The sequence below is a fragment of the Crocodylus siamensis genome, chromosome 11, assembly GCF_052110815.1.
Source record: "Crocodylus siamensis isolate JL-2025a chromosome 11, ASM5211081v1, whole genome shotgun sequence".
Lineage (NCBI taxonomy): Eukaryota > Metazoa > Chordata > Crocodylia > Crocodylidae > Crocodylus > Crocodylus siamensis.
The window spans coordinates 20,052,908-20,066,742 of NC_143405.1; the positions used below are offsets into that span (position 1 = coordinate 20,052,908).

General features: G+C 44.5%; 1 protein-coding gene across 21 annotated transcripts in view; it reads left to right on the plus strand.

Moving 5' to 3' along the window:
- Positions 1-13,835, plus strand: part of ZNF618 (zinc finger protein 618) — a 278,012-nt gene that overhangs the window by 240,346 nt on the left and 23,831 nt on the right. For 13 of the 21 annotated variants that reach the window (XR_016438423.1, XM_090021214.1, XM_090021212.1 and 10 more), the window contains one exon: positions 8,758-8,802. The exons of the other annotated variants lie outside the window; for them this stretch is intronic. Coding sequence is in view for 12 of the 13 variants with exons in the window: in XM_090021214.1 (XP_089877340.1) it covers positions 8,758-8,802 (45 nt within the window). In the remaining variant the exon portion in view is untranslated. The remainder of the gene's footprint in view (positions 1-8,757; positions 8,803-13,835) is intronic. 21 annotated transcript variants of the gene reach the window in all.

Here is a 13,835-nt window from a genome sequence, read left to right on the forward strand (position 1 = left end):
GAGTGGAACAGCTGGTAACAGTGCGGTTAAGTGTATAATGGCATAACGCCTCTCTCTCTCCATCATCCCCACCTTGGTAACTGAGGTATCACCTCAGCTAAGCTCCATATTCTTCCCCCTCTGAAGAACATGACCCACCCCTGGAGGATTGTGCACTCTGATTCTGCACAGCAGTGTGAGAGCAGTGCTGTCCTTGTTACCCAGCCCCAGGAGGTTTTGGGGTAGGAATTGCTAAAGATATGTTTGACTGCGGCTTAACTTTATGGTGAGGATTTGAATTGTTGTTTGCGTCTAGTTTCTGAGCCCCTAAAAGAATCTATTGTCCAAATCTGTGTCTGGGGAGAAAGGAGCAGCTGAATGAGTATGAGGCTCCATCAGTATGGTAGGCTGGTCATATTGAAATGCCAGTGAAGATGAAGCAACCTCTAAGGAGCCAAAGTGGTGATAAGACGGTTGGAATTTCCTAGGCAAAAACCTCTTTGGTGGAAACATGATGTTTCACTCCTGGAAACGGGCTCCTTGTTAGTTTGAACTCAGACTGCCAAATCTCATCAGCTGCAAGTCCTACACCTTGCCTACGCCATGACTTCTCAGTCATACAAATGAAACACGCACAGAGAAAAGTGATAAAATAGGGTGTGTCCTCATTACACAATGTAGCACCACTTAGTAGCTGTGTCTGAGTCCATCTGTGAGAGCACAATCTCACCCCAGTTCTGTGGGATATGCATTAATGTCCATAAATAGTTGTTGCTTGGTTTGTGTTGCATTGTGTTTGCTAGAGAAAGCCCATTAGTCCGTTATTCTAGCGACCCCCCAAAGTGTACCATCTGAGGCTGTCAAGTAAGTGCTTGGGGGAGAGTGTCTTCGAGCCAGGCTGGAACATATAGCTCAAGTGTTAACGAGGCTGAACTATCTGAGAGAACCTTGTGGTCTCTAGCAGATGGCACATGAAGCAAATTGCCGAAATCCCTATACTTCTCTCATGAGATTTGCACCTTCTTAACATCTTATTTTCCTTAAGAAAGCAAAATCAGAAGCTAGGTAGTATCTTTAGGGCACGTTTTCCAAGTAACAGCAACAAATGAAAACAATGCACAACCTTCCAAAGGTGGTGGGTGAAAGGGACCTCAGAGATGTGCCATTAAAGCTGAGGAGAGGTCATGATGTGATGTGGTAAGACCAACAAGAGCTGGGGAATATCATACTGATAACTGGCAGACAAGGTTCTTTGAGTAAATCTGATATCTAGATCAGATATCTAAAACCTTGTCTGCCTATGTCCTTAGACCAACATGGCTAAAACCTACATCCCTGATACTGATAACTGGGCTTTAGACATTAAGGCAGCAGGATATTCTCTGTATCATTTAAGGAGAACATGAGACTGTGTTTAAAATTGGCTCAGCAGATCGATTTTTGTTGAAAGAGGTTAATCTACCCTAAGAGTGACTGAAATATACCATCCAAAGGAAATACCTTAAAAATACCATCCGAAGGAAACCATAAAACTTCCTGCTGCAGTGTCTGTAGCACAGACAATGTGCATAGAGACTCTGGAAATGATGTGCATCTTGCTGAAGTTCATCATCGCAGCTGAGTGAGGTGCAGATGGCTTAATTGAGAGTGGTGTTGGTGTGTTGGGATTCATTCATTGTTAATCTAAGGGGAAGTTAAGAGCAAGGGCTCAGTTAGGAGAAAAATGCCTTTCTGATGTGTTTTACCATTCATTTAATAGTTTAAGATCCTTAGAGCCTCAGTTTTTTCCTTTTTCAATTTCTCAGAGACCCAAAAATTGTTTGCCAATCAACTAATGAAATTCTTTTACTGGAAGAGGGATCAGTGTTAGATAATTGTGGGTCTGTAGGAAGATGCAAGTGATAAGGAAAGCAACACAAAGGCAAAAGCACATAGACAAGAAGCTGCAGCAGAGGCAGGCAATTATTTTGGGCAGAAGGCCACTTACCAAGTTTTGAGGAGCTGTTGAGGGCCGCGTGGGGAGCCTCGCCCCTTGACAGTTGCTCCCCTGGTCAACATATTGGGACCAGAAGTCCCACCCCCTAACCCCTGGCTTTTGCCACCAGAAGTCCCTCCCTTGCCCTGGAAATACTCCTTTTGTGAGGAAGGGTGCTGGAAACTGGAATAGAGCGAGAGAGAGAGAGAGAGAGAGAGACACACACACACACACACACACCATCTACTATAACTTAATTTTAATTCTATTTAAAAATATTTTTGTACTGATTTCTGTGTTTAAAAAAAGTGTATCTAGAGGTTACCTCATAATAGCTCAAAATACAGTCCTACTGTGTGTTTTATGTGGGCAGAAAGGGGGTGGAAGTGGCAGGGTGTGGTTGGGGAGTGTGTGTATGTGTGTGTGAATGCACGCAGTGGGGTGTGGGTATGGTGGCTAGGTGTGGGGTATGTGGTTGGGATGGGGGCTGTAGGAGGGAGTGGGTTTTTATGGTGGGTGGGGTGAGACTCTGCCACCTGCCGGGGCCCGCTGTGGCCTCACTGCCTGCTGGGACCTTCTGTGGCACCGGGGCCCACCACCTACCACAGCCCCGCCACAGCTCTGCAGCCTGCCAGATCCCTCCAGATCCAGCCACAGGTTCCCACTGGGGTCTGCTGCCACTGGCCGCCTGTCTTTGACAGGCAACCATGGGCAGATAAAAATTAATTTTCTAAAACTTTTAGAGGACCCACAGGGTGGATAGAATGGGCTGCCGGGCCAGATCTGGGCTGTGGGCCATATTTTGCCCACTTCCAGGAATGAAACCCAGAAAACCCATCTTATGTTCCCAGCTCTGCCATTGAATGTATATGCTGTATAATCACAGACAAGTCACTTCCCCCTTTGCATCTGTGTCTGTTCCCCCATCTCTTATCTGCCTTGTCTAGTTGGACAACCTCTTTGGATCAGTGATTCTCATATATGCAGTACCCAATATAATGGAGCCATCATCTTGTTTGAGGCCTATAGATCCTTCTATATTACGTAATAGCACCAGTAATATCACCCTTGGGCTATCTGTGTTGATCAAGGGAATGATTATATAAATATTAGGGGTACACCAATACATCTGTCCAATATTGGGTCAGCACTGATACAAAGAAAATTGGCTGTATCAGAAATCAGCCTGATGTGGCCAATAAATGGCCTGTGCGTGTGCATAACCATAGTGCAGCACATAGGCAGTGAAGAGCATAGCCTATCAGCTTGGAGAGCTGCATGCAGCTGGTAAGTCTCTTGTGATGGAGAGGGAAGGGGTGTGGGGAGGCAGGTCAAGTCCCTGTGGTAAGGAAGGGAGTGGGGCTAGAGCAGGGGCTGCCCAGCTGGGGTGGGGCATAGGACGGGGCTGCAGCTCATCCAGGGGGGTGCAGCTCCTGCTGCTGTGTGCACGGTGGGGCGTGTGCCCCTAGATCTGCGTGGGGCAAGGCAGGCTCCAGCTGCAGGCTGGGGCTGCGCCCAGGGCCAGGGCTGTGCCGGGCTCTTCCCGGTGGGGGGACTAGACCAGGCTGCACTCAGAGTGGGTGGCAGCGGTGCTGGGAGAGAAGGTTGGGCTATGGTGAATTTTTGGGGTGGCTGCAACCCCCTCAACCCTCCCTCCCAGCACTGCCCACCCCAAGCACAGCTCTGGCCCCAGCGCACAGCTGCAGCCCACCCCACTCCGCACAGATCCAGGGAGCACACCCCCTTTCCCCATGCTCTCCTGGGGTGTGTATAGCAGCAGGAGCCGCCCCCACCACCCCACGCCACCTAGACAAGCCACGGCTCTGTCCCATGCTTCGCCCCACCCCGACTGAGCAGCACCTGCCTCAGCCCCACTCCCTCCCTCGCCATGGGGGCCTTGATCTGCCCCCCAACACCCCTTCTCTCCCCCTTCCCCTTCTCCCAAAACAGACTTACAAGCTGCATGCTGCTCTCCATGCTGTATCGGAAATCAGCTATTGGTGTTGGCTCCAAAAATCCCTATCAGTGCACTGCTAATAAATATTAGAGTATTAAAACAGATTCTTTTTTATTTAAAAAAAAATATTTTAAAAATCTGTTTAAATTTTAAATTGAAAATCAAATTAAGGATTCTGTTTACTATAATACATTAAAATCATTTACATGAGATTTTTAAACAATTCTGCATAACTGTAGGTGTTTTATATATAAAGTGAAGTGGAAACATTTTCAACTTCAGTCAACTTGCATTTTAAAAATAGTGCATGTGCTTCAGTCAGTACCTTTATTGTAGATTTTTAAAGGGGAGAAAATTCTAGCATTTATGTTTGTCAGATGTCAGTGGATTGAGTTCTGTTGTGCAGAAAACCTGATTTTGGTCACATTTTGGTTTTAGTTCTCATAGCAACGGCAGAAACAATATCATCTTAATTTAAACTAATTAATTCAAAGTAAAGAAACCAACTGCAAAATGAAAGTTTGTTTTCTTCTACTGATCAGTGAGTAAAAGCCATCTAAATGCAGCTTAAAATAAACATGATAAAAAATGCTTCTTTCAGCATTTGCTAACATAATAAATTGTATAGTTTAACATACATTTATTCAGATACTTAATCTCTATTATTCTTTGCATAAATGTGCATAGAATCATAGAAAATGAGGGTTGGAAGGGACTTCAGGAGGTCATCTTGCCCAACCCCCTACTCCAGACAGGACCTTCCCCAGTTAGATCATCCCAGCCAGGGCTTTGTTGAGCCGGACCTTGAAAACCTCCAAGGATGGAGGTTTCCCCACCTCTCTAGTAACCTGCTCCAGTGCTTTGCCACCCTCCTAGTGAGAGAGTTTTTCCTAATATCCAGCTTAAACCTCCCAAGATAGATATAGTGCATGCTCCTGCTTAGCAAAAAGGAGAACCAAATTGAGTGTTGTGCCTATGTTTTGTTGTAATTTTATCCAAACCAGTGAAAATCAAACTCTCTTCAGGGAATGTAGCAAAAATGTAAAACCAAGATTAAAATTAGTGATTTTCAAACAACATGATGGTTACTGAGTCTCCCCTGATGCTCCTTAGAACCTCTGCTTAACCGTGTTTCTTCAGGAGAGGTGACTTGTGACACTCTCCAACATCTTTGATGTATGGTTGTTTCCTCCCATATCATCAAAGGAATGCACCCTCATATCTCAAGCAGTCTGTCAGGAAGGATGTGGCCTCATCAGAACATCCCTCCATCTGCAAGGGGTAGTGCAGATGCACTCTGGTGTTGCACCCTGTCAGCTGGTTTCAGATGGGCTCAGAAAGATCTCAAAAAAAAAGGTCCCACTTCTTGTAAATGAGTCAAAATGGCTTCTAATCACAGTGGTTCAGCCATTTGGAGAACCAGACTTGCATCATGTGACTTGTAACCGATCACAGTCAACCAACCGACCTGAAATTCAAAGAAGAATCTGTGGAAAAAATGCACAGAGCTTGCAGCTAACTTAAGAACATAAATATGCAATACAATATTTGCTGAAAGTCTTGGAAATTTTGCCAAGTAGCTCCACCTCCCCAAAAGCTTTTCAGTCTCAAAAACAGGTCAGTGTTGATGTAAAATCATTTAGTTTTGAATATTTGGCTTATGTCTGTTAGTAACCCACAGTCAGAAATAAATTCAGCTATCTTTTTCTTTTTTTGGTTGACAGTATCCCTTTAAGCCCAAGGGAAAGAGATTTCTGTTTTTTACTCACAAACCCAATTCACCTCATGGATGGCTGTCTGATGATATGGTTGTGCTGCAAGGGGAGCTGAACTTCAGACATGACAGCACCAGAAAGGCTTGATCAGAGCTCAGGGCCCCAGTCCAGAAGGAGTCGTTCTGTGTTCCTTTTCAGAAATGACTCCATTAGACACATACACTTCGAGCTGTGACTCCAGAGACAGCTGCTTCCTGTTCAGTGCTTTACCTGCATTTGGGTTGTCTCCGACTTAGTCAAATATTGATACATTGAGCCAGTTATTAGAAGACAGGGAGAAGGAGACCTGAAACAGTGACCTTGAGCCTGAACCACATCCTGCCAGTTTTTTCTGCAGCCAGAGGGCATCAGTTCATTGGGAAAAGCAATAAGACAATAAACCTGGGAAATGTTGTAGCAGTGCTGTAAGAAGCCATAACAACACTGGGACCAAATAGCCACACATATAGCTAGTTTTGGTTTGCAGTCTCCAAACTGACGCACAAAAGCGATGGGCCTGAAGAAAATACCACTAATACAGCATGGCATAGTCACAAGCGAAAACCCCTCGTGTTTATGGAGAATCTACAGAAGAAGAGATTATCAGAACCTCGGAATGTAACTGTGGATTACTGAAGATCTTCTAATCGCTTGATCTTTGAATAGGTTCTTCCCAGAATAGCTGGACAGGGCAGGTATAACATTATATAGGTGTGATGCTGAGGCACAGAAGCAGTGTCCAAATTTCAAGGTATAAGTACCTTAATGAGGAGAAAATAACAGGTACTAAAAGGTTCATTTATCTGGCACTTAATGGCTATACAAGTACTAGTGGCTGGAAGCTGAAGCCTGACAAATTCAAAGTCAAATTAGAAATTGAGCACTTTTTTACACAATGAAGGTGAGTAACAGTTTAAACGTACTCCCAAGGGAAGTGGTGGATTCTCCATCTCTTGATATCTTCAAATCAAGGCCATCTGCCTTAGTTGGACACAAATTATCAGGCTCAATACAGGCAGTCCTCAGACTTGCAACACAATTGGTTCGTGAAAACCACATCTTAAGTCTAAATGTTGTAACTCAGAACCGATTTTTCCCATAGGACACAATGTTATAAATGGGGGACTGGTTCCTGAACCAAAGCCCAATACCTTATTTTCACCAAAAATAACCCAGAATTTTGTACTCAATCAATTATAGATGAGTAATATAGTTACATTAATATATTTAATTGTAAATAGCAATCATATTGATTTGGAAAGGACTTCTTTGAGGTGACTTTGCTGGACTTATTGAAGGACTCTTGGTTGGACTTTTTGAAGGGTTCTTAGCTGGAGTCTTCTCAGGAGTCTTGGCTGCAGGTTTTTCTGGAGTCTTGACTGCTTTCTTAAAGAAAGTGTCCAAGTAAGTTTGGACAGACGTTCTCCGGGGAGACGGGCGATGCAGTGAATTTGTTCGCTGTCGTGGCGTCTTGTCAAATCAAGTGTTGTAAAGTCGAAACTGACGTCAGAAAGTTGAAACAGGTTGTCAGTTTAGAAACGTTGTAGGTGTGAAATGTAACTTGAAATGTTGTAAGTCGAGTAAAATAGAAAAGAGCTGCAGTAAGTAGAATCCTGAAGCTCTTTTCTATTTTACTCTTTTCTCTCCCTCTCCCCTCCAGTGTGACGTAGTTATTTAATAAAATACAAGCATGCTTGATGATCCGTCCTACAGCTTCAGTTAGAGAGCTCTATCAGCACACCCTAAAGGTAGCTACGGTTTGTTTGTACGGCTAGTAGTCAGTCACAATCAATGCTGTCCATGTCTCCCTTTTGAGCTGGGAGGATAGCAAAGCCCTCAGATTCTCAAACTCCTGTGTAGGAGCAAAGCCCTCAGATTCTCAAAATCCTGTGTAGGACCTTCTTAGAAACAAGTACCAACGAAGAGCGATTCCAAGAGGCATCCTTTGCACATCATCAACTAATAGAAATGCTTTAAGAGTTGTCAGTGTTCTGTGCCTACTGCACGGCATGCTACTTAGTGCCATCCATTCATGCAGTTCCCATAGTGCTGTCCATCCATGCCTTTTCCCTACCACCACCAGTCCATCCATCCATGCATTGTCAGCTGGCCCCCTGCTGATTAAAGTCTTCTTTAGCATCACTGGGCCTGGTCACATTGAAATACTTACCAGAAGCCTCTGTGCCTTCTTGATATCCAAGCCTCCCCAAGACAGTGCTAGTCAGGATTTTATCACAGAATGAGGCACTCAAAGTCAGCAGAAATTTAAACCTTGGGCCAGCCTCTGTTATTGTCGTTCCCCGCTCCACATAGGTTCACCATGCAGGGTTCCTTATCAGTGACCATACCTGCACATGTCGGAAACTACCCTGGGCAGCTTTACAGGCGAACATAATGCTTCCTGCTCATACTTCAGTCTTCCGTGGTTCTGGCTCCTGTTGACTGGAAGCTACTGAGCATTTCAGGATTTCCATTCCTTTTTACCATGGCTATGTCATGAAAAGGAGGAAACGTGCAAATGTTTGTTGTTCAGCAGGCTAATTCATGTCATAGTCCCATAATCCAGCTCTGAACACAGGCACCAGTTCTAGATACAGGACCAGTTACTTTATCACCTATGCTGTCACTCATCCCCAGAGTGGGATTTGACCATCATCATCTCCACAGTCTGCCAGGCATAGTAGTTGGGAGAAGGTTGCACATTGAGTCTGAAGGTTTGCAGTCAAGGTTCCCAGCCAAAGGTTTTGTGAGGAGGCCTGGAGTTTCTTGTACTGGCCTTGATTTTTGTGGTTCAGTCCTAGTATTGTATATTTAGCATTAGGGTATAACTTGGAAAAAAAAAGTCTGTGGACATTTCAAGGTAGAAATGCTACCAACATTAAAAGAAGCCACTCATGGGAAGCTTGCTGAGGCACTGAGAGAAAGTATGTTCCTGGAGGTATAGTCATTTGCTATAAATGGAGAGCCATGCCCTGCAACAGCTAATTTTGGAGGTTTGGCATAGACAGAAGGATGAGCAAGGGTCCAGACCTGTGTAGGATGCAGCAAGGTCTCTCCCAGTCTCAATGTTTAAATCTCTTTCTTTTTTACAGAAACCGCAAGTCCCCTGATTTCAAATCCTTTCCCGCTTTTACAAAGTAAGTGCCATGGATGTCTTGTGGTGCACCTTGGTGGGTGTTTCCACCTAGCCGCCTTGGTTGTCCTGCCCTGTTAGTATTTTTTTCATGAATAAATGTTTTTATTACTGGGCCAGTAATAATTAAAAAAATGAAATGCGTCACTCCTGTGGCTATTGTTTAGGGTTTAAATGAGATAGATGAATGGTCCTTAGTCGAGTTGTGGTGTTGTACATGGCTGCTGTGTCTTTCTGGATCACTTTCAACCTTTGAGGAGGCAGATGTCAAATTTATGGAGAACACTTGTTTTAATACACCCGTGCTTGAAGACTAAAAGTGAACCCAGTTTTGAGTGTCACACCTTCACAAGGAAGCGTGTTGTAATGGCTTGAGTCATTATAATCACTTTCCAGAAACAGCTGAGACCCCCCCCCCTTCCTCCCCCTGCATGAGAACGTGCATAGAAAGATAACGAGAGATTGAAAATGATGGAGTGGAGAATGGATTGTTCCAGGTAGACTTTGAGGTTCGACTACTGTCACTCATTCTTCAAGAGAAGGGAAAGTTAACGAGCATCCCACACTTTTAATAGGCAGGGTAACTGTGTTGTGTTATCCTATAATTTTTATCCTTGTTGTTGTTGCTTGGTTTATTGCTTCATCTGATGACGTATCACCCCAGCAGGATTCTCAGCTTGGGGTCTTAGTCCTTAACCATAAGATGCCCCAAGAGTCCTGCTTGTTGATTTTATTTTTATCCTTGAGGGATGGCAGTGGCAAAAGAGAATCTTCCCTGTGCTCTTTCTCCCTCTCTTCCTCTTTTTCTTTCTCTCCTTTAAGGATTTCAAAAACAAATGGGATTTCTCTATTGCTAATTGTAGCAATATCAGAAAAACCCAATTGGTTACCAAGCAGATTAGCTCTAATGCACTCTGCCGTGCATCATAAGATCATTTAGAAACTTAAGTGGGCGCAAAATCCACTGCCTGAAAACGAAACCATTCACTGTGTGAGAGCACATTATACTGGATCTTCAGGGTCTGCCACTTTGTTTCTGACTAGTTGCTGGCTGGATTTTAAGTTGTCCATTTTATCCTACAAAGGCCTTGGCAACCCTTGAGAGCATGTTGCCAAGCCTCCTGCTTGGCCCAGGTTTTCAAAGAGTAGGGGCCTGCAGGAGCTACTGTTTCAGGAGGTACAGTTCAAGAGAAATGCCAAGTGTTGGTTAGGCATCCTATCATCTTGTTCTGTTGTGGGTGACATTTTTCAGGGTGATTTGCTTCTGGTTGGACTTGCAGAAGGATAGACGGGGAGCCCTTATAAATCAGTAAGTACATTGTTTAGGGCTAGAGCTAGTAGAAGAATTGGAAAATAACTCATGATAAAAACTTTCTGGGAATTTTCTGGCATTATTTTTCATCAGAATTTTGACCAACAGGATTAAATTTGTATCCTTTCCATTAAGGAACTGGAAGGATGAAGGAGCCACCTCTTTCCCATATGATGCCACCACCATCACAAGCAATGGGCATGGTTAGGCGTGGGGTTCAAAATGGAGGAGACTGGCATTTTCTATTAAATGCCTTCCACTTCACGAGCTTTACCAACCCCAAACTAAGCTCAACTGTTTTCTCCAACTTAGTCATGGAGGGCAGGTGCTTGGCATAGGAATGTTATTGGTTTAATTGACCTCAGTGCAAATGCTGTTATTGCCAGAGCTGCCTTCTGTGTTCAATTTGTTTCCTGGTTTTAGATTTATAATTCTTGGTCTTGTATAATATTGGTAAAAGTGCATAGAGCTATTGGGGAAAGGCACGTTAAATAAATGCATATAAACTAGGCTTGCATATTATGTTAGAGCTATTAGCAAGATGCAGAAGGCTTTGCTACTAGTGGTTCCTATAGAGGTTTCACTTTTACATTTAAAAGAGAACATGGCCATCTAGTCAAGGTTACCCAGGCCTGCTGGGCTTATAGAAAGGAAAAAGAGCTGGATCATAAAAGGAGATAGGAATGGGAGTATGACCGAGTAAGAAACACTTCCAGGGAGAGTGAGGGGAAAGAATTCATGTTGTGCTGGGCAGCCAGAGCCTTTGACGCTACCAAAGGTTCAGGGTGGGTCTATTATTTTCATAAGCGGGAGAGACTACAGTGCTGGGAGAGAAGAGGTTCCACAGGGTTGGTGCAGCATGTGGTTGAATTTGAGGGAACTTTTTAAAAATTGCCCCAGACAGATGATTTCTATGTTGCTTGTTTATGCTGTCCTATCATTACCTCCTTATGTCCACTTGAGTTCAAAAAGGAAATTGCATATTTCCAGGATAGACCCTTAGTTTTCATGTCCCAGTGTGCCTAAACCAATAAGGGCCTCGGAGCTCTTAGTCCTGGTGGAAGATGGGAAATGATCTGTCAGTAGTTTTCCAGACTTTCAGTAGTTTAGAATATTTTGCCACAAGACAAGTGAAATCTCCTGGGCATGGGAGAGCAGTCAGACTGGCATGCGTGGATTAAGTCTTCCTGCTGCTACCTGGAGAGTAACTCTGCACAGTACTTACTTTTCTAGACTCAGTGGACTAGGAGCTGTTGGCTGGCACTCCAGCTGCTCAAAGGTTGCTGGCCATCCTCAGATGGGGAGGAGGCTGGAGAATTTTGGAGACTTCCAGTAGTGTGAACCCTTTGTTCTAAAATGTCACCTCTTTTGTGTGCTGTCCATATCCCTCACTGTCTTTGCTAAGCCGTACTCCATACTCTTGCCAGACATACCCAGCCTTTAAGTCCTAATTTCCTTTTCCCCAGAATCCAAGGAGACCCCTCTGGTTTTGTGCCAGAGGTGATTGCTTTCAGAGCTTATGCTGGCTACGGGGGGGCTAAGGTGACAGGGGATCCCTGCTTTCCTTGCCAGCACACCAGTCCAAAACTCTCTGCTGTCAGTTTTTTAATAAAGGGGTAGAGAAACTGGAGAGGCCCTGAAAAGAACAAGCGAGCAGTTGTCAGGGAAAGGAAGGAGTAGCATTGTAACAGCTGCTCCTCAAGAAAGGAGTGTAAATGTTTGAGGTGAAGGGAATAATTGATGGAGTCAAAAGCAGTTGATGAGAGCTGCTAGAACTGGTGGGTGAGAGGGAGTGGCCGATAGATATAGGGAAAGGGTTGTATTGTGTCATACAGCCCAGATGTGGAATGATATGCAGGTATAGCTTATATTCTTCTGGCCTTTTGTCCTATGCTGTGTAGGCGGGTCTGGCCTATATGCCATTTTTTGTTTAGGCATCAGGCATGCTTTCTTGAAGAAGACGTATGGAATCTATAGCACCAAGTAAAGTTGTTGGTAGCAGCAGTGTTAGTGTTCAAGCCAAGCCCAGTCTGTCCATCCAATTTGCTTTCTGCTCAGTAAGTCAGGGCCCATCTCCACTTCTGCAGTTGCACAAGCTCCTGAGCAAGGCTTAGTTACACAGAGACAGAGGCATGATTTAGGAGTGAGACACAGGGGGCTGAGCATATCACCCTTCCCTACAGCACTATATGATACGGGAAAGTTGAGTCAGGCAGAGCTACAAATCTGCTGGTGCACAGTATCTCTGGCCCTCCTTTTCCGTTGCTGTCAGGAATGTAGTGGTATGCTACCTCAGCCACTGAGCTGAATTGGTTGCAAGGGGCTGGGTCCATACTCTTGCAGAGAATATTCTTTTATATACCCCTCTACATCTAATCAGTCTCTTGTCTAGCTGTGCAGATTTATCCCTTACGGGGGTTTTTTTGCATACAAAGTTTACTTTACAAAGATGAGTGAGTAATACTTGCCCACAGTTATAGTATTTAAAGTCAGTGGTGTTGGGTGAGAATGAGATTACACAATTGCTTAACACTTTGGTAAGGGGAGCAGTATTTAATATGGGTGGTTTGATTTTATTTTTTTTAACCTTAAGAGCTTGCAGAATTCAACATTTTTTTAGGAGTACTGAGGTCATAAAGAGAAAGCTGGATAGTAGTATTTTATCCACAGTTGCATTTAAGGTATGTTCAGTAGGGGCACACCCCGACTCCACTCCAGTCCATCCACTGGATTTCATTGTTTCCCAGTCCTCCGCGCATGTTAGAGTGTCAAGGAGTGGGTTGAAAGAAGGGTCGGCCTCCCCTGGCGCTCTGCGCGTTTGGAACATTCTGGTTCTGCGGTGGGTAAGTAAAAAGAAAGATCCGATACATGGCCAGGATCTAAACCTACAGTCCTTCCAACCCAAATGACCTCATTTTATCAAATCGGTCTTTGCGTTTGTCCTGGGCTCTGCCAGGAGAGGAAGAACTAAAGAGAAGATGGACTTGACTAGACAGAACACTGACAAAGAAGTAAATGTCATTTATCTGTGACCATTGAGAATCCCCATGTGTTGGGACTTATCTGGTGAACAGTTGAGACTTCCAGTTTCGTAGTGAACAGATCTGCCAGTGTTGAGCTGAATGAGTCTCTGGATTCTGCAAAGTCTCTCCCATTTTGGGGAGCCCAAAGTAAGGGTGTGCAAAACAGGCCGTATTCGATTCGGATTTAGATTTGGCCGGAATCAGAGACAGTGATTCGATTAATTGATTCAGAACACTGTCCTGAGTTGATTTGGCCGAATCCAAATTTGAAGATTTGATGCTGATTTGGAGAATCAGCGATTCGGCCATAGACACAGCTTTAAATGTTTTTTCTACATACCTCAAGGTAGCAGGCACAGCTTGTGAACCCTGCCATGCTGGGGTGGATGGAGCATCCCAGGGGAGTATGGGGGAGCACCTTGCTTCTGGTCCACTCCTGGGTCTGCTGCTGAGTATTCTGGGGAGCTCCCTGCGCTCCTGTGGGACACTCCATCTGCCCCAGCATTTCAGCATTCACAAGCCACCTGGTACCTTGAGGTATGTAGAAAAAACATTTAAAACTGTGTCTATGGCCGAATTGTTGAATCTTTCCAAATCGATTCAGAGGGTTACGGTTCGATTCAGAGAGATTTAAAGGGTCTCCTCATTCAATTTGGATTTGGAGATTCGTCCACCGAATCGGGCCAGATCTCTGCCAGATTG